This window comes from Nannospalax galili, unplaced genomic scaffold (assembly GCF_000622305.1).
Source record: "Nannospalax galili isolate Female #2095 unplaced genomic scaffold, S.galili_v1.0 scaffold668, whole genome shotgun sequence".
In the NCBI taxonomy this organism is placed as follows: domain Eukaryota; kingdom Metazoa; phylum Chordata; class Mammalia; order Rodentia; family Spalacidae; genus Nannospalax; species Nannospalax galili.
In genome coordinates, this window is record NW_008358090.1 from 582,940 (window position 1) to 610,585 (window position 27,646).

General features: G+C 48.3%; 1 protein-coding gene across 4 annotated transcripts in view; it reads right to left on the minus strand.

The window, feature by feature from the left end:
- The window catches only part of Lmf1 (lipase maturation factor 1), a 102,031-nt gene that overhangs the window by 51,114 nt on the left and 23,271 nt on the right, over positions 1-27,646 (minus strand). For all 4 annotated transcript variants that reach the window (XR_003847502.1, XM_029557739.1, XM_008856158.3 and 1 more), the window contains one exon: positions 2,010-2,158. Coding sequence is in view for 3 of the 4 variants with exons in the window: in XM_029557739.1 (XP_029413599.1) it covers positions 2,010-2,158 (149 nt within the window). In the remaining variant the exon portion in view is untranslated. The remainder of the gene's footprint in view (positions 1-2,009; positions 2,159-27,646) is intronic.

The following is a 27,646-nucleotide window of genomic DNA, read 5'->3' on the forward strand; positions in this document are numbered from 1 at the left end:
TATATCCACAAAGCCTCCTATGAGGCTCCCTCCACTGAAGCCTGTACCCCACTGTGAGCTTGGTAGAAAATGATGAAGAAGCTTGGTGTGCTCATACTCTGGGAGTCTCTCTTATTTGAGAATGGACTGCATTCCTCCAAGGAGCAGATGGTGTCCTAGTTAGTTTTAGCTGTCAACCTGACACAGCCTAGAATAACCTGAGAAAGGAGTCTCAATTGAGGGATTTCTCAGATCAGACTTGTTTGTGGGCATGTCTATGTCTGCAGGGGATTGCTTTGATTGTTAACCCAGCCCAATGTAGGCAGCACCATTCCCTAGGCAGGTGGTCCTGGGCCATATAAGAAAGCTAGCTAAGTATGAGCCTGAGAGCAAGCCAGCAAGTAGAGTTCTTCCATGGCTTCTGCCTTCATGTTCCTGCTTGAACTCCCGCCTTGACTTACTTCAATGTTGGACTATGACATAGAAGTATAAATCTAATAAACCCTTTCTTCTCCCAAGTTGCTTCTAGTCAGAGTATTTTATCATAGCAACAGAAATCAAACTAGAACAGATAGTGTATAGCACCACTTGGGTGCCAGTTCTGGTCAAGATGCATAGTCATAAGGCAATGAGGGAGGTCCCAGAAATTCACATAAATACGATCCCAGAGAGCTGCTCACAGCACGCTCCACTGCTGTGGGGAGGCAGTGTCCCCTCCAGAGTCAGCAACTGTTGACTAGTGAATAAGGGTTGGACACACAGCTGCCCTTGGGCACACAGGAAGGGCCTCCTGCTGCCAGAAACTGCTCAGACCTGACACCAGAGCAGCTCAAAAGTCAAGATCAGGACAGGAAGGGAAGATGAAGAATATTGTAGACTGAAGGAAGTACTGGAGGAGTCTCACTCTCACAAGGACACAACCTGCTTACATGGGGACCTGTTTGTGTTGTGCCTCAATTTCTCTGTATGTTTGGGGCTGGTCACCTCAGAAAACAAAGTAAGCAAACAGATCCTTGGAGAGTGAATCTTTGCAGCAAGGCTGTAATATGGAAATGTTAGTATTTTTTGTCATGAAAAGTTAATTTTTTTGTTTGTTTTTTTTTGTCTTTTTGAGACAGGGTCTCCCTGTAGCCCCAGCTGTCCTGGAACTCACTATGTAGACCAGGCTGGCCTTGAACTCACAGAAATCCACCTGCCTCTGCCTCCTGAGTGCTGGGATTAAAGGTGTGCGCCACCAAGCCCGGCCGAAAAGTTAATATTTTATAATAATTCTAAAAGAATAAAGATCTCATCAAAGAGCAAGAAATGGAAGACAGGTAAGTGAACAAGGACAAATTGTCTGTATAGTTCATTCAAGCCAAAAGCAGTTACCTCACTCTTGTGCCTAAGTTTCAAAGAATGTTTCTGAAAAACAGCAGTGATCATCAGTGGAAGAAAGAACAGCATGTGACACAGCAGGAATGTTGGAGGTGGACACCAGTAGAGCAGTGTCTACTGACCGCACAGGCTCTGATATTCACATTGAACTACAAAAAATTTGCACACATCTGGCTCTACCTCTAAACGAAGCAAGCCAGGGCCCCAAAGGAAAGACAGGCAGACAGAGAGGGAGATGGCTAGAAGCTGCCCCAGAGTGAGAACTGAGGATCATGCTGCCATATATTCACCATTGCACCTCTGGCATATGATCTTCATCACTTCAAAATGAACTTGGAGACATTTGAGATATTCTGAAAGGGGACAGTGGTTCCTCCCCAGGTTCTCTTGAGGAAAGGACTCAAAGTTGTGGTTGCTTCTCCTAGAAAATGATCATCAACAGAGCTGGGAGAGTAGCTGAATTGAATGTTCATAGGGACCATGGTAGGAGGCAGAGGATGCAGTGGGTAGGGCCAGGTCAGTGCCAGGGTAGCAGCAGCAGATCAGCAAGAGGTGTCCCACCCCAGATGAGCCAGCCAAGGCCAGCCAGTAAAGCTGCCAGGTGTGTCCTGGGGACATTATTCCCAAATATATTAGATGAAAGTTCCACTTACCGCTCCAAGCATGATCCTGAAGATCAGCCAGCGGAAGCCCCACAGGACGATCTGGGATGTGGGGGTGTGTTCAGGGAGGTGGGACAGTGTCCAGAGAGGGCATAGAAAGATTCCCAGGAATCCTGTTTCCAGCAGCTGTGACTCCCATCCTGCAGAGGGGACAGGAAAAGACACAGAGTAAGGTCAATGGGAGCAAATGTTTACAAAGAAATCACCCCCAAGCTCAGCCTGACCAGCAGTCCTTAAAATGAAACTGAGACATGAGACACACAAATGTCACCACATGTCTTCCTGACAAACAAGATGTAGAGCTCTGAGTGGGGGACGTGTGGCCTGGGCTTAGGGCATCCTGCAAGCTCAGGTGTTCCACTTCTGTGGACAGGAGGGCCCTGTGCTACCCAGTTCAAATGCCACTAGTCATCCTGTGTGGGATACAGCACAAACACTGCCTGAGCCCCACACTTGGTCATGCACTGCCAGTGGGCATTTGTGGGAAGGCTTTCATTTATAGTTTATGTGAAAAATTTCAGCTTTAAACATCTTTTTTCAAGGCTTGCCAGTATGGATGCAGGTACCAGACATGACAACCTCTCTGGAAGAGCAGACTCTACTCAGGCCCAGGTTAAGGGAATCAGACAACACTGGGAACAGGCCCCAAGAGAGCAGGCTGCCCTGTGTTAGTGCAGGACATCAGCTATTCTTCTGGTGGGGACCTGGCATGGGAAATGCCATGAGAACAGCCTGCAGGTGAACCCTGCATTCCCAAAGATACACAGTTCTGCAGCAGAGAAGGTCTCACCATCCAAGGCATGATGACCCCAAGGTGCCAGGGATGTTCCTCCCTGCCAGGCTGGCTGGCAGAGCCACGTTGTCCCCATGTGCTGATAATCAGTGCTCAGTGACAGCAATATCTAGGCACATGTGTACTCACAGGGGATGAAGAGTCAGGAGGGACTGCAAGAGGAAGTTCTTGAAGACAGGGAGTGCCTTTTCTATACAAGTTATTTTAGAATTAAAAGCTTGTAACATAGCAGCTAACTAGCATTAAGTTATAACATACAGTATGAGATAGGTACCATGGGTTCACAATGACAGAACTGAAGATTAAACAGATAAACAGGACCAGACACAAATTCTTCAGCAGAAATGTGATGATTTAAATGTCACCTGGAGTCCTGGACCAGCAAAAAAAAAAAAAAGATTAGGGAAAACTGAGGAAGTATGAATGAGGTGTGGGCATCAGTTAATGAGAAGCACGGTAAAGGTGCCGTAAGAATGTGGGACTCTAGCCACACAGGAGCAGGTATGTTTTTACAACAGTCCTGTAGATTTGAACAGCTTGGAAAGAGAAAATCTATTTCTGACAACCAGGATCCTGCAGCTGTGCCCTCCATGCACTCCTCATACACCAGCCTCAAAGACTGCACCCCCAGCTAGGGCTTTGCTTGACTAGGTTCCCTCCCATCCCCCAGTGAGTCTGCCAGCTCCTCTCTGCCCTGTACTTGGTCTTCATTGGTCTGCTTCAATGGCTGCCTCCCTGGACGTTGTCTACCTGATGAGGAGGCCTCTGTCAGCAAAGGGACCAGCCACGAGCTGGTTCTGATAGGCACTGCCTACAGCCCTGACTATACATGAGGAAGGGCCTGTCTGCTCTGGGAGCTACAGTGGGATGAATAAGCAGTCATGATCAGTAGGTGCCAGAGCTGGGCTGTGGCCACAACAGTTGGAACTCCTTGGGGCTGGAGGGCCAAAGGCAGGTGGGGCTTGGCCTCCTCAAGCCAAGCCGTACTGCTCTTGGCACTTGCCCAGGGCTGAGCACTTTTGAGTTATCACCAAAGGACTGAGGGAGAGTTGCAATCCCAAGAAAAGCAACACCTCCATTTAGTGACAACACTGCCGCTTCCAGAATCTGGGATGGCTTCTGGGTATGTGTGGCCTGGCTGCTTCTGCTGCCATCCAATGCCTCTGGAGGAACCAGTGCTTCTCTATGCATCACATGGTTGAATTCGGTCCTGCTAGAACTCAGAATGTGCTGAGCAACCTTCTGCCTCCTATCTACACAACAATTCCTCTAGTTTTATTGTGGGATAATTTGCATTAGACATGGGTATACCTGAGGTTGTATCTGTGGATCAGGGAAGTGTCTGATAAACATGGCAAGAGCATCTAGCAGCACCCATTTTGATGAAGAATCTTAAAGATCACATGCTCTAATCCCCTCCTCTACTGGGCAGGTAAAAGAACTCAAGAAACAACATAATGGAGTAAGTCCACCCATCCCCTCAAGGAAGCAGGACACAACTCTGCCCCACACCCACCAAACTGCCACCCCCCCCCCGCTATCCCTGAGGCAGGGTAGAGCTGGCACCATGACAAATGCCACACACAGCCTCACAGCTTTTAGGGGACACATTCCCCAGAGCTTAGAGCCTGCCTAATTGCCACCTCACTCTACAGACATAGGAATGGAATTTTAACATTCAATTCAGTGAGTGACACCAATCAAAGTGACTGATACACAATGGCAGAACCCAGAAACATACTGAGTGCAGAGAGAGGCACAGTGACAGGGCTGGGGGGTGGGGTGCATGACAGGGCAGAGTGGGGTGACAAGAGACAAGCTGCCTAAGCCAGGAAGAAGAGTGTGTATAAGGTTGCTCACCCCTCCTGCAGCCTTTGGAGGGGACAGGACATTCTTGTCCTACTTGGATAGACATTGCTGAGCCAAGGTCTGGGGGTCTCTTCCAGTTGGACTTGCTACCTTTGCCTGCAGTTCATGGAACGACTGCAGCTCACTGGGATCTTTTTGACAGAAGCTGAGGCTGCCCTGGTAGCAGTGGCCCAGGACACCTGGGAAGGGAAGGGCTGCTGCAATCCCACCTGCTTGTCTTCTTTGCTTGGATCTGTGGTGTCTCAGCAGCTGCAGCATGAGCACAAGGAAGGCCATTGTTCTCTGCTTCAGCATGTGGGGGATGCAACCCAAGAAAAAGCAAATAACCACCCTGCTGCCAGGGGCCAAGTGATCCAATGCAGGCAGGCGGGTAGTTATCTGCTCTTGCCCAATGTACCAGGTCCTTATGCAGTGGACAGAGGAGATGGCACCTTCTGCAGGAGATGGGAGGCTGCGTTCATCAACAAATGCAGTCTTGTGCAACTGCATTCTGAACAGTCCCCTCCCCCACCTATGTCTATGATCCAGGGCCTCTCTGCAGGGTCAGCTAGATAGGGTCTTGCCTGCTGCTCAGGTCTCTGGGGTCAGTGTTGTTCTTGCCCCGTTCACTCTGTGGGTGATAGGGACACAGTCCTGCCAGAGGCACATATCGGGCATCTGTCAGCAGAGGCCCATGAGAGGCCCTGAGTGACAGCACTGTGTGGACTGCTTTCATGCCCAGTTTGTTCTGGAAGTTTCACTTTAGTGTCTGCCACTTTCATTTTCAGTTGTACCCAAGAAGCTGCATAAGAGGAACAGAGGCACCATGTAGCCTCTCCAAACAGCTTTTAGAAACTCTCCATTCAGAGCCATTTCTGGGGCTATGTGCAGTAGGCCTGGGCAGCTCTAGCAGTTATCCTCACTGGATACCACAGATGAGGTCAGGTGTACTGAGGGTACGCATGCACAACTATTCCTGGAAAGAAGCAAATGTCTCATGTTTAAGAGATTGTATTGGTAGAGCGCTTATTGGGAATATGTATGAAACCCTGGGTTCAATCCCTAGCACCACACAGACTGGGCACTGCATGGTAGATGCTTGTAATTCTAGCATTCAGGAGGTGGGGGAAGGAGGAGATCAGAGGTTCAAGGGCAACCTCAGCTACATAGTGTGCTTAAGCCAGCTTGGGTAACTTAGTGAGTCCCTAGAGAGAAAGGTATGGTGAAGGGGAAAGAAACCACAGCTATTTCAGTATGAATTTTCCCAGTACCCTATGGAAACAGGGATGTGGAATAGTGGGAAGGAAGGATGGGATGTCATCCAGGGGTAGTGATAGGCTAGGTAGCTGTAATCAACCCAATCTGGCCACATCTCTGTGATGTGTTTGAGGAAGGACTGTGGGCACACCAGTCTCTTTCCTACTTGTTCACAGTGACCACTGTGGCTTCCCAAGATCAAAATCAACTGTATGTACAGCTTTCCCTCCTTCCTTCTGGTATGGGTTAGGAAGAGCATGCTGTTGTGAATTCACAGAAAAGAGGTGGTTTCCTCTGAACCAAATCTCTAAAAGGCAACGCTTAATATCATGAGAAAATGGAAGCAGAGACCATGTGATTTTTCAACCCAATGGCATCAGACCTAGGTGCTCCATCTGGGCACTTCTCTCATGATGGCCAGAAGGGTCAGGTGTCTATGGAGGCTGAACACAACCAGGAGGAGTCAGATGCAAAGCAGAGCCAGGTGACTCCAGACCCCAGAGACTACAGGCGGGTGGAGAAGCAGATCAGAGGGACCCATTGGGCTCTACTCCTTGGCTGGGCTTTACATTGCCCGCTGTCAGATAAAACCAACCAATGGTGCTTGCTCCTTTGTTCACTGGCATTGAGGAAAGATGCCAGGCATACACCTAGTGGCCTGATCTGTGCCTTGGTTAGGCAAATGCTGGAAAAAAAGGGATATAAGGAACCAGCAAGGGGAGGTAGACAGCTGCCCTGCAAAGAGAGGCTATCAGGGGTGGGGTGGGGGTGGGGGGTGGTGTGTGTGTGTGTGTGTGTGTGTGTGTGTGTGTATGTGTGTGTTTTGAGGGGGAGGTGTCCTTAGCAAACAAAGGCCTAGAACCTGAGCTGGAGTTTGACACTAAAAGCAACCAGGATGAAAGACAGTTTAAGGTGAGAGATGAGAGGGGCAGAATCCAAAGAACATCAACTTGATGAGAAGATACAGTGAGTGAAGGGTGGTGGGCATCATCTGGCAGGATGCAAGACTGGAGGCCAGCCAAGGGCAGAGTAGAGTCAAGTCAAGCTGAGGGCTTGTCTAACAGTCTGGGAGGGGACCTGAGAGGACTGGTAGGATGGGAATGGAAGAGTCTTGGGGCAGGGAACACATGGAAGCTTCCAAAAAGCCCTATTGTTAGGTATGTTATCTCATCAGGCAGGGAAGCTCAGTCCGAGGGCTGTCATTTGCCCAGGATCACCATGAGAGGACAGATCATGCTGTGGCAAGGCCTTAGTGTTATTCCTACCATGGGACTTGGTATAGTCAGGGTACAGGTGCACTTAGCTACATTAGCTAGTACCAGGCTGGGAGCTAGACAGAGGTAGCAGGCATCACACACAGGTGAGACATGAGGAAATGTCATCTGGATCTAGAGTCACTTATGTCAAAGGCTGGGCCAACCCTATACATAAGAAATGAGATTTGAAGCATCTCAGAGGGACAGGTCCTGAGATAGCCACTCTAGAAAGATGGCAACTAGGCCACACAAGCTTGTCAGAATGATTTCAAATAGTCAGAAAGAATAATTAAATATAGCACAGATGGATCCTTCAAAAGTGACAGCACCATCCACGTGAAGAACAGGAAATCCATTAGCTCCACTGTTAAAAACAGGGAGAAGGGGGCAAAGCACTCCCTCCTGACTGGCTGTCACTCCAGCACTGAGCCGCCCGCCCTCTGCCACCCCAGGGGCTTCTAATGACGGTCCTGGAGGGAGCCAGCAGCTTTTAAAAGTTTCCTTAATTTTCATAGGTTATATTTGAGAAGAAGTTATGAGGTAGTATAGCAGAATCTCACTTTGTACTACTGTTAGCATGAGAAAGAAGGGCTGGAGGCAGTAGAAACTCCATGGGCTGCATATGCCCACCACGGAGCAATGCAGCCCAGGCCTATGCTAGTCCAGGCAATGACATCACTGAAGAGGCTACTCCCCAGCCCCCAGTGAGCTTCAAGCCCCCACTTCTCTACATTCCTGACCTCAGGGTCAATGTCCTCTGTGGTCCACGGCTGTGGTGGGGGCTCTGCTGGGTCCTGGGGACTGCAACATCTCTGTCCTTGTGGCAGCCATGGAAACACTGTTTCCACATGGAGGAAGCAGTGTTCTGCAGGCTGGACCACTCCAGAGATCCAAGGACTCATGATGTCACATTTTCCAGGTCCTCTGAAGTTTGAATCTGTGGTTTTGCTACATGTACTGCTCTGCTAAGCTACCTCTGAGAGTTTGGGTTTGTCCTGTAGCATCTGTGATGGCAAATCAACCCAAGCTTTGGGTTTTTGTTTCTGTTTTTTGAGACAGGGTCTTTTTTGCTCTATAACCTAAGCTAACTCACTATATAGCCCAGACTGGCCTCAAACTCATACCAACCCTCTTGTCTATGCTTCTTAAGTGCTGGGATTATATGCATGTGCCACCAGACCCAGTGTGACCTGAATTTTGGAATGTTGGAAAACAACCATACTTTGGAAGCGGAGATAAGGCCACAGCGGCTGCTGACTCCCAGGAGTAATCCTGTGTCTGCCAGGCCCAGAGCATACCCATGGTGGTTTCTGACTCAGCCAACCAGAGCCCTATCAACACAGCTGTCCTGTGCATGGGGGTGTGGGTTGATGCCATCTTGCAGCACCCCCCCCCAAATATGATTGGCATTCAATCTTGAGGCAACCTCACCCATTATGCCAAGTACCTGAAAGCAGGTGCCACTTAGAGATGCCCTTTCCCAACAAACTCAAGGCTGCCTATAGGGGTGTGGATAGGAATTTAACCCAGAACTGTCCCTTAGGACAGTGTGTGTCTTAACCCTTCTCTCCTTACCCTCTACCCTCTCACCTCACCCCAGATGCCCTGCCTCTGGAGGCAGCTGAGCTCCCTGCACCAGACTGCAGGATTATCTGTGTGTGTGTGAGCGCGCACACACACACACACGTCAGCCCTGCTCTGCTGGCCATGTATGATGTCATGAGAACACAGTCTGAGAGGCTGTGCTGCTCTTGGTGTTGAGCAGCCCATGAGCAGTAAGGCAGACTGACCCTGTAGAAGAGAGGAGCAAGCCACGAGTGGGAGTGTGGGGATCAAGCCTCAGAGGACAGGACCATAGACAGAGAACAGACCTTAAGTGGGAAAGCATTTTCTAGTGAGCAGATGTTTCTCAAAGCACTGGATGAGGGCTTTGTGATTTAAATCATCATAAAAACTGAGCATGGTGCCTCATGCCAATGCCGGCACTCAGGAGGCTGAGGCAGGAGGACTGTTGTAAGTTTGAGGTCAGCTTGGGCTAGAAAGTGAGACCCTGTCTGAAAAAGCAAGAAACTAAAAAGAGAAACTGGACTCACACTGCATGCTCCAATTGCAAAGCATTTAGCAGATTGTTAATATGTATTCTAAGGATATCTTAGGCACTGCAGAGAAACAGGAAGTGACCTCTAGAACCCATGTGCCCTGGCAGTGACCTTCGAGGCAACCCAGGTCCTTGTGCCTGCCACAGTGCTTGTTAATGCTTGGTTGCCAGGACAACCAGACTTCCGCGCCACCGGGTGTCCCCCAGCTGCTTAGATCTCTGCAGGTGTCGCCAGCTAGCCTGGAAACGGGATCCACAGTAGTGACCTCAGCAGCTTTATTGCCTCTGGATAAATACGAATATGCTTCCCCTCAACGGAAATTAGACTTGGCCAGAGAGATTTTTTTGGATGAATATATTCCAAATATTTAACATATAGCATGCTAAAGGGCATATGCTTTCCCGGGCTTTCTCTTGTTTCCTATGTGTGGAAATGAGCAGCAGTCTGCCCAGCCTCAGAGCAAGGGCCACAATCCTGAGGAAGTGCTAGGCACCATAGCCCTGTGGCACTATCTACAATGGTGATGCTCCATGTCACTGCTGGGAGGTCAAGGAGCCACTGGTCATATGATCCTCTGAGTGTTAAAAATGTGGCTCATGTGACTAAGGGAGAAATTTAAAAAATTTAAACTTTAGCTCATCTTAATGTAAGTTTCTGTGGTTATAGGGCTAGGGTCCCCATGGTGGACTGCACAGGTCTGGGACCCAATTCCCAGCCAGTCTCAGGGGAAGCACCTGCTCAGGTATGTGTGGTGTATGCCTCAATGCAGAAACAAGGCTAGACGAGCTCACATACCACTTGCTCCCCAAGCTGAGTGCCCTGGGTACATAGGAAGAAACCCATCTGCTGCCCTAAGTCCAGCCTTGCTCCTTCCAGGGACTCCTGGGACCTGAACAGCTCAGTGGCATTGATGTACCCCAATGTGGCATCTCAGTAGATCCACAGTGCACCAGTTTAATGCTGAAATGGGGTGTGATCTCACCTCACATTTTACACAAAGCTTTTTCAAATTTTTCTGGTGTCTTCAATACAGCTGATGGGCCTGGCTGCTCCCAGGTGGAGTGTGGCATGCCCAGTTACCATGTGAACTTGTACACTTGTCAGGAAGAAGTGTCAGCTCACCTGGGAAGTGGGCGTAAAACTCCTGTACCACCACCACAAGGCAATGTTAGAGGCTAGGGCAGCCCTGTGGGCTCTGCTGGAAACCCAGGGTGGATACTGCTCCCCGGATCTCTGCAATGTCTTCAATTCTGTGAAAATGGGTGCCTCTAGCCCTCTCAGAGGTCTATAGAGACATTGGCACTGGTGCTAGGGCAGAAAGTATGCAGAGGATAGCCCATTCCACAGACCCACTCTACACATGGAATAGCCAACAAGACTAGTGCCTTCCCAGACGCTATGACAAGGTTAAGGAGGGGTGTGACGCAGCCACAGATCAGGGCTCAGTGCCTCACTCAGAGTTTGACACTCCAATGCATCTTGTTCTTAATGCTGCTGGGAGAAATTTCCAGAAATGTTTTCTTTTGGAGGAAGAGTCAAAGATTGCAAGGCCAGGTAACGTTAAGTTTCATAGGAAAAAGCTATGTGATTACTCAGACAGAAAGTGACCAGCACCCATGATTGGCTCTTCCCTATGCCTGCCCTGGGGTCTCCTCCCAAACCTGCCTCATGCTTCTGCCCCAGGACCCACTCCTCCAGCCCTGAATGTGGGTAGCATATTCCAATAGGCTAGGCCCTGATGGAGCAAAAGCAAGAAGCCTGGTGCACAGGCACACACTCCCTCCATTTCTCTGTCTCCTATATGCCCTAAACAGAGTTCCTTTGCTGTATCACATGTTCCCTGCTATGATGTTTCATCACCACAGACAGGCACAGGAACATCAGAGCCCAGTGACCATGGATTGAAACCTCTGAAACTGTGAGTCAAAATAAACCTTTCCTTATTTAAATTGTATTTGTCATAACGATGAAAAGAGACTGACACAGAAAACTGATATTGAGAACTGCAGTTGCACTGTGAATTTACCTGACTATAAGATTCAGAAGCCTTTGGATATAGTTTGTGGGAGGAATTTGTAAAAGTTTAAAGTGTGGGCTACAGAAGCCTGAAATGGTATAAGTAGAGCTAAGGGAGCTATTCTGGAGAGTGTGGAGGGCAGAATGCTGAATGAAATGCAGATAGTAAAGACAGTGCTCATAAGGTCTCAGATGGGAAAAAATAGAGACTGGGAATTGGACAAAAGGCCTTTGGGTTACAATGTATCAAAGAGGTGGTCTACATTTTGTCCATGCCCCTAGACTTTGTAGGAGTATTGAGTTTAAAGGAGACAGGCTCTGACTTGATGAAAGTCAAAACAGTCCAGCATTTAGACTAGTGTCCTTACTGCCAGGTGCTTTTAGCCAGGTTTATAGTGAGACTAGGGAACAAAAGAGAGGAGTAAGACTTGAAATGCTTGCAGTTTGGCCAGCAAAAGAAGCTGCATTGAGGGAAGATGTTAAAGAGATTGGTACCAATTTTTTTTTTTTTTTTGGTCTTTTTGAGACAGGGTCTCCCTGTAGCCCCAGCTGGCCTGGATTCGCTATGGAGACCAGGCTGGCCTCGAACTCAAGGAGATCAGCCTGCCTCTGCCTCCCGAGTGCTGGGATTAAAGGCATACGCCACCACACCCGGCTGACACCATTTTTTAAAAAGAGTCAAACCAGGTATGGTGGCCCTCAAACCTTTAATCAGGAGGCAGAGGCAGGTGCATCTCTGTGAGATCATGAGATCAAGGTCAGCCTGGTCTACAGAGTAGAGACCAAGTCAGCTGGGGCTACAGGGAGACCTTGTCTCAAAAAACAAAAACAAAACCAAACAAAAAACCATGCCCTCAGCACTGACTGAGAATAGGGAAGATGCCTTGAGGGCATCTCAGGAATCAACACCCAATCCATCACAGGCTCAAGGCTGCAAAATAAAAAACTCATTGGAATACTAACCCTTGGATTAAGTGTCACCAGGGTACCAGGTCCCATAAGACTACCTTAGGAAGTAGTTTGGTCAGGATCATTTCACTGCACTCAGTTGCCAAGTGTTCACAGGCTGCTGTAGCTATGGTTCAAAAGAGCCCAGCCTATTGCTCCCACTGGCAGCAGACCTTGGTGTTATCCAAATGATGCTGGTTTTGCAGGTATGTAGAATGCAGAAGTTATAGGATTATAGCAGCTACTATCTAGATTTCAAAGGAAAGACTGGAGGCCAGGCAATGGGTGGGAGGAGAAAAATCTGGACTTGAACTTTTGGAAAATGCTATAACTACTGAGGTTTGGGGACTCTTGGAAAGGGACTTAATATTTTTCCATTCTGAGATAGACATGAACATTTGTTGGTTTGGGTATATGTTTAAGGCTTGGTTAAACAGCTGGTTGATCCAATCACTGAGAGGTGACTGGTTCATGAGGAATCTGACCTGACCAGTGAATGAATCCACTGATAGATTTTAACGTGATGGTATAACTGGGAGGTGGGCACTAGTTGGAGGAAGTAGGTCACTAGGGGTTTGTCCTAGAAAGATACATTGTCTCTCTGACCCCTCCCACTCAGCCTCTCTGCTTCCTGGCTGCTAGGAGGTAAACGACTCTGCACCACACCTTCCACTATGATGCTCATGGCTGAGAAACAGTTGTGCCAGCTGACCATGGACTGAGAACTCTGAACCCATGAACCAAAATTTCCTCCTTTAAATGGTTCCCTTCAGGTATTTGTTACAGTGATAAAGAGTCTGACTCATACACCTTCCCTGAATGTAACATTCACCACCAGCCTCAGTTCATCCCAGCACCGTCTCCCACATCTGATACCACATCACATATTTTACTTATTGCCTTCCCCTTCTTATTCTGAATCCAGATTGTAGGCCCTGGAGCTGATGAAGCAAGCATAGTAAGTATGTTCAAGGATGTGAAAAAAAAAAAAAAAAAGATCACATGGCACAGATAGGAAAATTCACAGACAAAACTAAACACAAAGATTAAAACAAACCAAGAAAACCTGACCACAGGGCAGTAAATATAGCTGAATTGAAAATTTTACTGGATGAGCTCAACAACAGATTGATGAGTGGGAACAAAAGGGCAATGGACATGAAGAGAAGGCAAAGTCATGCACACCAAAAGGAATGACTAGTTGAAGAATAGAGCTTAAATTCACAGACAAAACTAAACACAAAGATTAAAACAAACCAAGAAAACCTGACCACAGGGCAGTAAATATAGCTGAATTGAAAATTTTACTGGATGAGCTCAACAACAGATTGATGAGTGGGAACAAAAGGGCAATGGACATGAAGAGAAGGCAAAGTCATGCACACCAAAAGGAATGACTAGTTGAAGAATAGAGCTTTGGGAACATACAGAACAGTAAAGGTCTAATACATACATACATACATACATACATACATACATACATACATACATGTGTGTGTGTGTGTGTGTGTGTGTGTGTGTGTGTGTGCTGGAACTGGAGGTGGAGGCAGAAGAAAACCGATAAAAATACTGTAAAAATTAACCAAATCTTAAAAAGACATAAATTACAGATTGAAGAACTTCAGTGACTCATAAGCAAAATACAGACACAAGCTGGCATACCATGGTCAAACCACTAGGAAACATCCACCTGTGGGGGTGGAGGTGGACAGCAGAATATTTCCTGTTAGACAGAAGGGTGATAAAGATGAAACAGACCCATGGTGTACTCTTCTCTGGTGACAATTTGCTGGGCTGAGGCATCTCTGACTGACAGCAGCACAGACTGTCCAAATGAGAAGCCAAGAACCATCTAGAACTGGAGGAAGCCATACCTGACACCATGCAGATGTGGGGAGAGCTTGAGACAGGGCTGGAGGGCTTCTGTAGGATGCAGCAGCCACCTACCTAGGCCAGGAAGGGAACACTGTCCTTCCCTGTCATAGATGTGCCTGTGTAAGGTACTCTGAAAGGTATTCATTGTAAATCAGAAACATAAGGTTTTAACTTACAAGCCTTAAAGATTACAGCACATGGATGGGAAATGCCACCCATTGTTATACAAAATGCCGCAGCCTGGCAGGCAGCCATGGCCCATCTGGAACTTGCCTTCACTCGGGATATTCAGACTTTACTCTTGAGATAATGTGGTGCTTCCAGTGTTATGAGCAAAACCCCTGGCCCTGTGCTCACCAGGTCACTGCCTGCATCAGAAGCTCAAACCAAGACTCCATTTCTCCTGGCTTATCAGTCCCCCATCTATGCCCTGCCTAACCCCATATCACAAACTCCTCCACTCATCTCATCATCCTCACAACCACAGAGTCCATGGCAGGCAGGGAAGCCTCTGGAGGGGCTAACAAAGCCATGAGTTTGGTCTGGGTAGCCCCTTGCCATCCTCTGTACCCACCTCCTGCAGATGTCCTCCTACCCTCATCCCCCAAACCACCAGCATCCATGGCCAAACAAAAAAGGTGGCCCAGAGTTTCCCAGCCACATGGCTGTCAGATGGGCAATTCCTAGAGCAGATGGGCCTTCATTCTGTCCTAAGGCAGTGGGCTTCCCTGGCCAGGCCTCTGCCTACATGGCTGCAATGACACAGCCTTGCAGTCAGTGTTGGGTAATCACCAGAGAAGAGGGGTTTATGTTTAGCCAATGTCCTAGGCCTGAGCCTTCAAAATCTCCTTGTCCTACTGTAAACTCAGAGATGGTTCCTCACATCCATAACCCTGTTTCAGGGAGACCAACTGTGGGGCTCCTATGATCATGGCTCTTGACCACTGGCTATGCCATTCTTCAGGGAGGGTCATGGCTCCTGACCACAAGCTACGCCATCCTCCATAGACAGCCATAGCCTCAGTTGCTCCTGGTCATATATATCGCCTATCAATAATTCCCGAGGCTGATGCGGGAGATGGTGACTTATTGCTGGCCTACTCCACTGAGTTTCTTGGTCTAAACCTCCTCAGCAAACTATTGGGTTAAAAATTTTTTTTTCCCTGTGTATTTATGCCTATGTGCCTGCCCATGTGTGTATGGGTAGGCTAGAGGTCAACGTTGAGTTCCTCAGGGGCCATCCACCTTTTATTTTGTGAGACAGTTTCTCACTGGGACATAAGGTTCAACAAACAGGCTAAGCTGGCTGGACAATGGGCCCTAAGGGACCCTCTGTCTCTGCCTTCCCAGCACTAGGATTACAAGTGAGTATCACCAGGCCTGGCTCTTTCACATGAGCTCTGGAGATCAAATCAAATCTTTAAGCTTGCATATTAAGCATTTTACTAACTGAGTTATCACTCTAGCCCCAACTACTGAGTTTTTACAGTGGTGTTCATAGTCTGTGCTTTAAAAAAAACTTGGCTGAGGAGAATAACTGTACACGTCAAACTGTTTCACCTTATGTCAAGTCCAGTATTGCTATGTTCTGTGTATGTTTATCAAATGCTATTTGTTTGCAGTCAGCTTCTGTTATATTTCATATTTAGTGTCTCCACAAATGTACAGTGAGATGCTAAAACTTACACACAGAGATATGATATCCAGATTCACAAGGTCTCAGATCTGATATGGCAGGGCAGGTTCAAGTTTACAGTACTGACCATAAAGCGTATATCTCCCCTGCAGCCTCACCCCAAGTCTTAGTGTTGACAGAAAACAGACTGTCACTACCACCAGAGATCAGAATACAGGTCAAATTCCTCCTAGCCTTCACATGACATGGACTGGCCTCCCTCACTGCAGCTGCCCTGAGGACACAGCAAGTGGGCACATGGCAGGCAGTATTCCCTCAGTCTATACCATGAGGGCCATCCAAGCTACACCCATATCTCATTCCTCTTTGTATGTTCCTTAACTTTCCTACTTCTGTCCATTGAGAGGCTGGAGCAGCAGGCATACCCAGGATCACATTCTGGTTCCTGATGCCCTTCTCTACAGAAGGACCAAAGTCCTGAGCAAAGCCTGATCTAAGGCAGGGATAGGACAGAGGAATACCTGGAACACCTTGTAGCACCAGGTGGTATGGGAGAAGGCCCATAGATGGGCCATTTAGGGCATGGGGACCAGTAGGAAGATCACAGACATGAGCCACAGAAAGGAGCACAGCAATGTTAGGTTCCACAAGAATAAAATAACCTCTGTGATAAACACTGGGAAGAGAGGGAAGCTCTTCCTCAAAGAGGGGTCAAAGGACAGCTATCTGTTGTGGGAAGGGCAGCAGGACACGCCTCAGAATGTCTCAGTAGAACCAAGGCAGGTAAGATGCCAAATCAGTGTGTGACTCTGAGGAACCTCCCCAAATCTTCCACCATGCTGTGTGTCTTTAATGTATGTCTATAAATTGTATGACACCCCTCTAAGTGGCATGGGGTTCCCCTTCATTGGTGAATGGATGCAGGTACTTACTTCCTTTAGGAAGCTATAACTGGACAGGAGGATACATGGCAAACACACCTTAACCAGATAACATCAGGTTAAGTGAGATGAGAGAGCCCTCACGGTAGGGACAGTCTTCCCCAAACCCAATGCCCATTTTAACCACCATAAGCTTAGAACACACTCAATTCAAGGCATGTTCTATGGAACATGGACTATTCCCCACTATCACCACCATGAGAAGTCAAGGAGTGTCTAGAAGACAGACTGGGGCACAAGAACAACAGGCTGATATCAAATCTCTGTATGGTCCTGGGCCCTGGTGGGCATTTGAGAAGCTCAGTAGAGGTCTGTGGCCTGGCGTCTGGGCCTGAGGCCAGGTTCTCCCTGCTCACTGAGTTCCTGATGCAGGGAGCACCAAGAGGAGGGTGAGACTCTCTCCTCTCACTGAAGTTCCTCTGTATGCACGACGCTATTGCAAGGTCATCTTCTGAGGTGCTGTTAGCACCATTTCTCTGGGTACATATCTGATGCCACAGTGTTGGTGCTGGCTCTGCTAGATGTTTAGCTGTGACACATTTGACCACTATCAGGCACAGCCAGAAAGACAGCATTGGTCTTGAGAACAACTTGGGAAGAAGGTAAACCTCGATGCAGGAGACCACAGGCCCTTAGCTGCCAGGGAGATCCTGCCATATGACCAGCAGAGGCCACACCTACTGATGGTGGGTGCTGCCTGATAAACAAGGCAGTGTGTGCCAGATTGCTGTCAAAGCCTGCAAGAGCTCAGTGTCTCTGGTGCTAAGTATATATTCTTTAAGGTTAACCTCAGAGCTGAAGTGACCAGAAAATTCAGCATGTCTGTGCCTTCCAGAGTCAGGTGACCTGCAGTCACAGAGGGGGTTCAATATCTCCCTACTTGGTCCTGTCATTACCACCATAGCCAGGAAAGTGTGGCAGGTTCATTTCCACTGCCATTTGGCTGGTGCCTACATGTCCCTTGTGGTGATGACAGTGATGAGATCCTACCATGTGACCATCTATTGTGGAGATGTAGGCAGTGGCCTCTGTGGGGTGTCAAAGGGAAACAATTCTGAGACATGCAGGGCCCCATGCAGCCTGTGGTAATCACCTGTGAATGATCACCCTGTGGATGCTCCTATTCCACAGCTGCTTGTGTCTCACAGTCCACTTGTGTCCCTATTGTCACCTGTGGCCAACAGTCCACTTATATCCCACAGTCACCTATAGCCCATGGTCACCTGCCACTTTCAGGGAGCACACTCACACCTGCCAGAGAGCAGCTGCTTCTGGCCATGGCTTCTGCTAGCCATCTTGCATTTAGCCATCAGCTGGGATAAACCACTTACTGTGGACATTCACTGAGATGGAGCCATGTCCCCAGGCTAGTGGTGCCTTGGTGGCAGTACATACTATGCTACTTTACAAACCATCTTTCAGGAGCCCCAGGCCTATGCTGCTACTGGTCAGTAGTTCTGCCTTTGGAAGCATGTTGTTGAAAATATGAGAAAACAGCTGATAAGGTGTCTCAGTGAGCCACACTGACTCTGCCCCTGGGCTTCAGTGACCTGGAGAAGACAAGCATTTCTTCCTAGGTGACAATGTAGGAAGGTGCCTCCTTGTGACTGCTGCACATGGCCAGGGCCCTCGGTTGGTTGGGGAGGATGCCTAGCTCCTCTTGCCCAGGATGTTGCAAGAATTGTTGGGGAACTGGGCAAGACCCAGCCTCAATGGGGACAGTGGTAGGAAGAGAGGCAGGTTAAAAAAGAAAGACACAAGACAGGTCCATGTCACAAGGTGGAGGAAAATGAAGCCAGAGAATGTAATGGGACAGGGAATATTTGCTTGGCAGGCCTTCGCACAGGGGGAAAAATGGACAGTGCCTGTGGGGCAACCAGTATAGAAATCATAAACTGTTCATAGATAACACATAAAAGTTCACCTCTGGGGGCTGGCAAGATGACTCAGTGGGTGAAAGTGCTTGCCATACAAGCTAGCAACCTGAATTCAATCTCCAGAACCACAGGAGGAGAGGATCAACTCCCAAAGGTCATCCTCTGACCGCCACATGTGCACCATGGTACACACATGTCCTTAATCATATACACATACGATAATAATAACATTCACCTGACTCCTCCTCACAGTCAGCCTATGAATGCCCCAGAGATGTGTATCATGGGTGGGACCAAATGGAAAGCCAGCTACATTCTGCCTGCCACAGAGATATATCCTAAGAGCCGGATCAAAGGACACAAACTGTTAAGAAGAGGCCGTTACACATACTTAGGAACCGTAGGAAGAAGCCAAACTGTATCAGTGCTTGTCTCCTCCCACAAACCCCTACACAAGAGCTGCCATTATGACAGCACAGAGCACGGCTTCCTCTTTAAGAATTTGTTTTAGAACATCAAAGTATTTGCAGCAGACCCTGGCACACAGACACTGACTGGGGCAGACAGCAGAGCCTCTTCCTGTTCCTCACATTGGCAAAGGTCAGGCTTGCTGGCGCAGACTTCTTCCATAGCTATCAATCAAGGAGCCTGGGCGCCAGGAAGCACAGGGGACACGCATCAGGTGCTGGAGGTGCCAGGCCAGCTGGCAATCTCGATGGGGTCTGAAGAGACCAAAGCCCTTTTCTAGCCTCTCAGTTGCTCGGTGGAACCAGGGCACAATACTTGCATGGGGGAAAGCTATAAGAGGCAACATGGCTTGCCTTGCCTCACACAGGCAGTTGCAAGCTGAGCAAGAAATGAGGATCGCATTTACCAGCTGCTTTCAGGTGTCTTCCTGTGAATGTGGTCATGCAAAGGGCTGACAAATAATCCTTCTTAAGAATACTGCACTAAGTCAGGGGAGAGAAAGAGGTGGCAGTGGAAAAAGTGGCTACTGATGCTGAGACTTCTCTCCAGCCTGAGGTCACCCATCCCTGTGGATCACAAGGATCCCTAAGATACAGAGAGGGGCAAATCAACAAGTGGAACAGAATTTGGCAAAGATAGCTAACCTCCAAATCCAGATGTCTAAAATGCATCTGTCCCAAGTGGTACCAGAGAGGCTGTGAACAGAAACCTCCACAGTGTGGAAAGACAGATTGTGTATTGTGTTGAAGTCTATAGAATAAAAATACCAGGAGGGGTTGAGAAATTGCACTGGACTATTTAGAGTAAGTTGATGAGACAAGATCAGAGATAAAAAACTAAGCAAACCACAAAAGAAGAGGCAACAATCAACTCTAGGAAAAACAAAGTTAATAGAAAAAACGTTATAGCTCTGTTTGGCACAGCAGTCAACAATATTTTCATAGTCATAATGCATGGAATGACAACTCAATAAAAATTCTATCTGTGGGGTTGGAGAGATGGCTCAATGGCTAAGAGCACTGACTGCTCTTGCAGAGGACCTGGGTTCGATTCCCAGCACCTACATGGTGGCTGCAAACCATCCTTAACTTCAGTTCCAGGGGAATCCGAAGCCCTCTTCTGACCGCCGAGGCATTGCATGACACTGGTGCACTCACTTACATGCAGGCAATACACTCATACACATAAAATAAAAACAACAAATTTAAAAAAATCATTTCTATCTGTATCACTTCTTGGACTTTTGACTAAAAATCTGGCATAAAAATTCTATCTGTGATATGGCTACACTGAGATGGTGAGAAAACCATTAGGGGCATGTGAGTGATCCTTGTTATACATGACAGTGCACTGACAATCTCTAAAAGTGACACACCAGGAATGATTCATGTAAATACATTATGGGAAAATGGATGCAGAGGCTTGCAGGATGGCTTAGTGGGTAAAGTAACCTGAGTTTGATTCCTGGAACACACATGTGATAGTTTTAAATGTCAACTTCCTACAACCTAGAATCACTTAAAAAGAAAGTCTCAATTGAGTAATTTCCTCAATCAGGTTAGCCTGTGAGTATGTCTGTGGGGATATCTTGATGGTTAATTGATGAAGATGACCCAGCCCACTGTAGGTGGCCACATTCTGTAGGCTGAGGTCCTGAACTTTCTCCACTGAGTGGAGAAACAAATCTAACTTCTAGCAGAGAAGGGGGAGGGAGGGAGAAAGGGGAGAGAGGGGAGAGGGGAGAGAAGCAAAAGCTAGATAAAAGCAGCAGGCAGTAATGATGCATTTATGCTCTTTGTGCTCAACTGTGGGTGTGGCAAGACCAGCAGCTTGAGTTCCTGCCTTGACTTTCCTGAAATGATGGACTGTAACTTACCATTGTAAGATAAATAAACCGTTTCCTCCCTGTGTTGTTTTTAGTCGGTGTTTTATCACAGTCACAGAAATGAAACTAGTACACTACATAAAGCTGGAGATAACTGACTACAAGTAGTTGTCCTCTGACCTCCACACAAGTGCTGTGGTACATGCTTGCTTATGCACATCACAGAAAGAAACACACACACACACACACACAAATAATAACTTTCTAAAAATTAGAAATACGGAGGCTGGAGAGATGGCTCAGCAGTTAAGAGCACTGGCTGTTCTTGCAGAGACCTGGGTTCAATTCCCAGCATCCACATTGTGGCTATAACCATCTGGAATTCCAGTTCTGGTCTTGCCCTCTTCTGAGCTCCTTGGGTATTGTATGACACAGGTGAACTTACATACGTGCAGGCAACACACTCATACACATAAAATAAAAATATTTAAAAATATGATCAATAAAATCAGTTCTTTCAAGACCACAAAGGAGACAGCTTATGGCTGTTCTACCCACAGGGAGGGGAGAAGGGAAGCAAATGAAGATGGGTATTATGTTGGAGAAGATGGACAGCTTGGCAGGTGAGACTACTCAGCAGTCATGAGTGACTTCAGAAGGAACAAACTTGAAATCAGACAGACCCTCATTGCAGGGGACTCGCACCAAGTCCCTCAACAGCCCAATGGACTCAGCTGCCTTTGAGAATGGAGGAAATGGAGATGCCTTCCTTGACACCAGACATATATGTGAAGTACTCAGCAGCTATGTTCTGATCCATGGCTGTTACACCATGGATAGGCAAATCAGTGCTGGTAAGACACCCCACTTCTAAACAATATGGCATAAATAAAACCAAAAGGCAAGCCAGAAGAATCCCAGAAAAAGTCCACCTAGCAGCCTCAGGACTGAAGAAAGGCCTTCTTTAATGTCGCAGGGTCTGTTCATTAAAGAGAGCCATGCTTTGGATATGGAGGCAATAGCTGTTGATGATGGGCAAGCCCCAGAGTGAGTAACAAGTTCGTGATCATGTGATTAAGGAAAACAGACTCTCATGATGCCCATGCTGGCCTCAAACTTGCTAGGTAGCTGATTATGGCTTGAACTTTTGATGCTCCTGCTTCCACCTCCAGAGCGCTGGGATTGCAGGCATGTATCACCAAGCCCAGTTTGCATAGCACTTGGGATCAAACCCAAGGCTTCCTGCATATCAGATGAACTATATCCCTAACCCTGGTTTTGTGTGTTTGCAACCCAGGTTGGCCTCAAACTTACAGCAATCCTCCTGCTTCAGCTTCTGGGTGCTAGGATCCAAGGGATAAGCCACCACACCCAGAAAACATTTTAAGTAATCTTCACCAGATTTAAATTAGAGGCTGGTAAGGGTAGGGTGTCATATGATCTTTGGTCCCTATTTGGGTAAACACTGACCCTAGGCCACTTTGGAATGGCTGGTTGAGTCGGTCCATGACCAACATGCCACACAGTGGTCCTACCATGGTGGAGTCAGGCTGTTTTGGGCTCTCATGAAGGTTATGATTGGATATGGTATTGGGACAGAGGGCTATCCGCCTGAGTTGACACTTTCCAGAACTGGGCTCCATGAGGCCATTCCTCCCCCAATGACACACCTAAGGGTTAAGTCAACAGAGATGGGTCTCTGGAAGGTGGTGTGGGTTTAGCTTGCTGGTGGCAGCCCAGCAGCTGTTGAGCTCACAGTTGGCCATGGAAGCTGCCTCTGACTGTAAGGATAACTTAATTAAGGAAACTGCTTTCTTGAGCATTGGGGCTGGGAGAAGGAAGGACTATAAACTATAGCAGAGGGTATGTGAGCCACTACTCAACATCAGTTGCAGGTCTGGAAATGGTTTGGTAGAGCCTGCTGGGCCAGGCAGCTGTACTAATCGCTTCCTGCAGGCAGCCTCTGTTCCTGCACTAATGGATCTTAATAAAAACTTCCAATTGGGCCAGTAAACCCCTCATTAAGCTGTTTTTAAAGCATGAATTTAAGAGCAGCAAGGGTGAAGGGTCACCTGGAGCATTTAATTCACAACGGCTGGTAAGAGGTGCTGCTGTGAAGGAAAACACCCGGGTTCGAGTGTCCCAGCCACATAAACATCCCATGTAGCCCAAGGCCTGCCAAGAATGGTCCAAGACGTGGACTGATGGGAGAGGAAGTATCCCATTCAACCCCCACTCCCAAACCACTAAGAGCTGCATCCACTTGGAAAGACTACAGCTATGGGAGGTGAACAAGAGAATTCACAAGATAACATGTGGGTTCAGTCCCTGTTATGCACTGCACAGTGCAGCTGGGGCCCTCCTGGGTTGCCTAGGAGCTGTAGGTGCTCCCTGTAGATACCTGGCCTCTCCCGATGGCTTACCCACGGCCTGCTGCTTCCTTGGGTTGCATGCTTCAGGCTGTCCCTGTACTTCCACTATGTTTACAACTAATGGCTGTGTGTAATCCAAGGTGTCTACCTAAATGCCTCTGTGGGTCCCCATGCCTGATCCTGTGCTCAGGCAGCCGACACAGCAGAGCTTCTGCCCTTGCCCTCATTGGCTGAGGATAAACTAATCACTTATCAACATAGCTTCTTACTGCAATGCAGGAACCCAGACTCCTTCAGACAAAAGTATCCAATTCTTATCCTAATGGTGTTACAGTGAAACATGGAAGGCATAGAGCCTTTCGGAATCCTTTCCTGGTCCCAGCAACCTTCACTCTTGGGCCATCCTTTTAGATCTCTTAAAATCTTTTTGACACATTTATTTTTATTTTACGTGTATGAGTGTTTTGCTTGCATGTATGTAAGTGTACCACATTTGTGCAAACCCAGGGAGGTCAGAAGAGGGAGTCAGATTCCCTGGAACTGGAGTTATGGACCATTCATGTCGGTGCTGGGAACTGAACCCTAGTCCTCTGCAAGAGCAGCCAGTGTTCTTAATGGCTGAACCATCTCTCTAGCCCTATCCTTAGACCTCTTGAAGTGTGCTATGCTGGGGGACAAAGGCTTCAGGTCCCCATAAGCCTAGTAGGGCACAGGGCCATTCTCAATGCTCAAACTACACAGCAGCCCACTCTCCCTTCTCTAGAGTCACCAGAGACAGTGAAACCTCTGCAGACCAAACCCAGAATCCTAAGGGACAAAAGCAGAGAGAGCAGGGCTGAAGAGATGGCTCAGTGGTTACGAACACCGGCTGTTCTTGCAGAAGACCCAGGTTCGAATCCCAGCACCCATATGGCAGCTAACAGCTGTCCGTAACTCCAGCTCCAGGGGATCCGACAGCCTCTTCTGTCCTCCACAGGCATTGCTTGACACGGGTGCACTTACCTACATGCAGGTAATACACACATACACATAGAACAAAAATAATAAATAAAGTATTTAAAAAAAAGAGAGAGAGAGAGCAGGAAGTGTGACCTACACTTGGCATTCAAGGCCCACACCCTGTTCACCAGGTGGAGAAAACATATCAAAGAACTTAGAAAACACTTTGGGGACCATTTAAAAATGTTCCAAAGGCCTCTGGAAAGCACCAGTCTCTCTGTGTATCTGGGCCCCCTGGCCTTACAAGATGGCCTAAGAGCAGAGCTGGAGGAAGCCATGCTACCTGGTGGGAGTGGATCATGTTGTCCTTTTACAGGCTCTCTCTCAGTCCTGTTGGGAGGCAGCTCCTGGTGGCAGGACAAAGTCCCTCTCTGTTCATCATAGCCCTTGAAGTCAGAGCAATCACCCTGCTGCTCCCTGTCCCCCGTGTCCCAGGCCTAGATGGAGTCAGCCTAGGAACAAGACTGTGGAAACCCTGGGGATGGGACATGAGACTCAAGCCCTGGAAATAAGGTTGCAGCCTTCTGCATGCACAAACCTTACCTCACTGTACACAGAGCCTCCCTAACTACCCCCTTCCCTGCCACAGAGCTGAGCATGGCCTGGAGCCCAGGAGAGACAGTGGCCATGTCAGGGATAGGGACCATGTTAGGGGCAGCAGCTATGCCAAGGGCAGAAGCTGGGCTGGGGACAGCAACCACGCTGGGAGACAGCAACAGGACTGGGGACTGCAGCCATGCCAGGGACAGTGGCCATTCAAGGGACAGTGGCCATACCAGGCACAGTGACTGGGCTAGGGATAGCAGTCACACTGAGAGATAGCAGCAGGACTGGGGACAACAGTCAGGCTGGGTACCACGTGTTCTAGAGATGGTGCCTGCCAAAAGCATCCCTGTCCTTCAGGAGACTCAAAGCCCTGCTGGTCAGCCTGGCGGGCTGCTGCACTATTTCCAAAGCACAGGGCAGCAGGAGTTCTGAAAGGATGGCTGGTTAGGTGAAGGAACACCAGGAAGCACAGTTCCACAGGGACAGGAAGTATCTTGCACCCACAGGGCACAGAATGAATTCCTCTCCAACTCTGACTTTGATCTCATGTTGCCAAAGTAAGCCGGCAGTAGCAGAGATGGCAGAGCAGGTGGCCAATGGCACTGGCTTCCTGTGGCCCAGAAAACATTGCCCAATGCACACACTGTCAGCTCACTCAGCAACTGCATCTGTCAGTGCAAAACCCTGGGATGAGGACCTGGAACAGTAGCAGCCAATGGGGCAGAGCCTGAAGCTACGCAGTAGAAAGGGACCTCTTAGACAGTAAAAAATTGATAATAAGAAATGTAAATATCAGGGCTGGAGAGATGGCTCAGCAGTTAAGAACATTGGCTGTTCTTGCAGAGGACCCAGGTTCGAATCCCAGCACCCACATGGCAGCTGACAACTGTTGGAAACTCCAGTTCCACAGGATCCGACAGCCTCTTCTGTCCTCCACTGACATTGTATGACACAGGTGCACTTACCTACATGCAGGCAGTACATGCATACACATAAAATAAAAATAAAAAATAATAGACCTTCCTATCCCCCCCACCCTAGCCTGGGTCCTGTTCCATTCCTTGTCTTGGCACCCCAGACATTGGGGGAACCACCACTGCTTCCTGATCCTTTGCATCCAGACCAACCCAGTTCCTTCTGGGGTCCCAGGAGCCCTCTGGGCCTGGCCCGAACCTCACCTCCCTCTGCTTCTCTGGGCCTGCATGACCCATGGGTCTCTCTCCGGGATAAGCCTATCATGTCCTCCCAGCCTTGACTCCCCCAGCCTCATTCACTGTCCCATCTCCCCCGCCTGTCTCTCCTCATAGCCTGGGTCCTGTCCCATTCCTTGTATTGGCACCCCAGACACCACTGCTTCCTGTTCCTGTGCATCTAGACCAACCCAGTTCCTTCTCCTGGTCCCCAGGAGCCCTCTGGGCCTGGCCCCACCCTCACCTCCCTCTGCTTCCCTGGACCTACATGACCCTCTCTCCGGGTAAGTTCATTGTGCCCCCCCCCGGCATCTTGACTCCCCCAGCCTCATTCACCCTCCCATCTCCCCTGCCCATCTCTCCTCCTAGCCTGGGACCTGTCCCATTCCTTGTCTTGGTACCCTAGGCACCGGGGCAACCATCACTGCTTCCTGATCCTTTGCATCCAGACCAACCCAGTTCCTTCTGGGGTCCAGAGCACTCTGGGTCTGGCCCCACCCTCACCTCCCTCTGCTTCCCTGTGCTGCACAACCCGAGATCCTCTTTCCTGGATGCAGGGGCTGACCTTTCCTCTTCCTGATCCTTTGCATCCAGACCAACCCAGTTCCTCAGTGCAGTCCCCAGGAGCCCTTGGGGCCTCTTCCCGCCCCCATCTCCCTTTGCATCTCTGGGTGGCACCACCACCAGCTGCCCTAGACCAGCATCTTTCCTGGGACCTGCTCTCACGCCAGTCCAACCCCCAAATTCCTGAGGCCAAAATCTTTCCTGAAGGGATCCCCAGGCCAGTCCAGCCCCCAAATTCCTGAGGACAACATCTTTCCTGAAGGGATCCAGACCTTAGGGGAAAGCCTGAGAGCATGTGATCCTCATCTGACTTGGGCCCCTGTAGGAACTCCTGAAGACAAAAGCAATCTGGCCACTCCAATATAAAAATCAAAAGAGAGAACTGGAAGCTTAGATGAACAAGCGTTTCATGAACAAAAAGGAAACCACAAAGACACATGAAGTTTACAAAAAGAAGCAGACCTAAACATGAAGGCTTGAGTCTCACACAAGAATCAGAAACTACGAAAGAAATTCACATGTCAGAATCACAGAGAAAAAATAATAACATGATAAACCAAAATAACAGGTCCCCACCAAATACCAACAATCCTCTAGAGGAGTACAATGAGAACCCCCTAGAGATAATGCAGGGCATAGAACTCAAAAGAACAATTATAAACGTGATAAAAGAATTCAATGAATTTAAAGAACACACAAAGAAGTTGGGTGTGGTGGCACACACCTGTAGTCTCAGCACTTGGGAGGCAGAGGCAGGTGGATCTCTGTGAGTTCAAGGCCAGCCTGGTCTACATAGTGAGTTCCAGGACAGCTGGGGCTACAGGGAGACCCCGTCTCAAAAAGAAAAAAAAAAGAGCGCACAAAGAAATAAAAGAACTGAAGGAAGATAGGGATAAACTTCTGAATGAATTCAGAAAAGAGGTAGAAATATTGACCCTGACTACTCTGGCTGAAATGAAGAAGGAAGTGAAACACTCAGTAAGCCAATTAGAAACAACGGGAGAAAGCCTCATCAATAGGATGAATGAAATGGAAAACAAGAGTATCAAGACTGGAAGATAAAGTGGACGAACTAGACCACTCAAGCAAACATGAAAAATTTAAGAAAGCACAAGAAT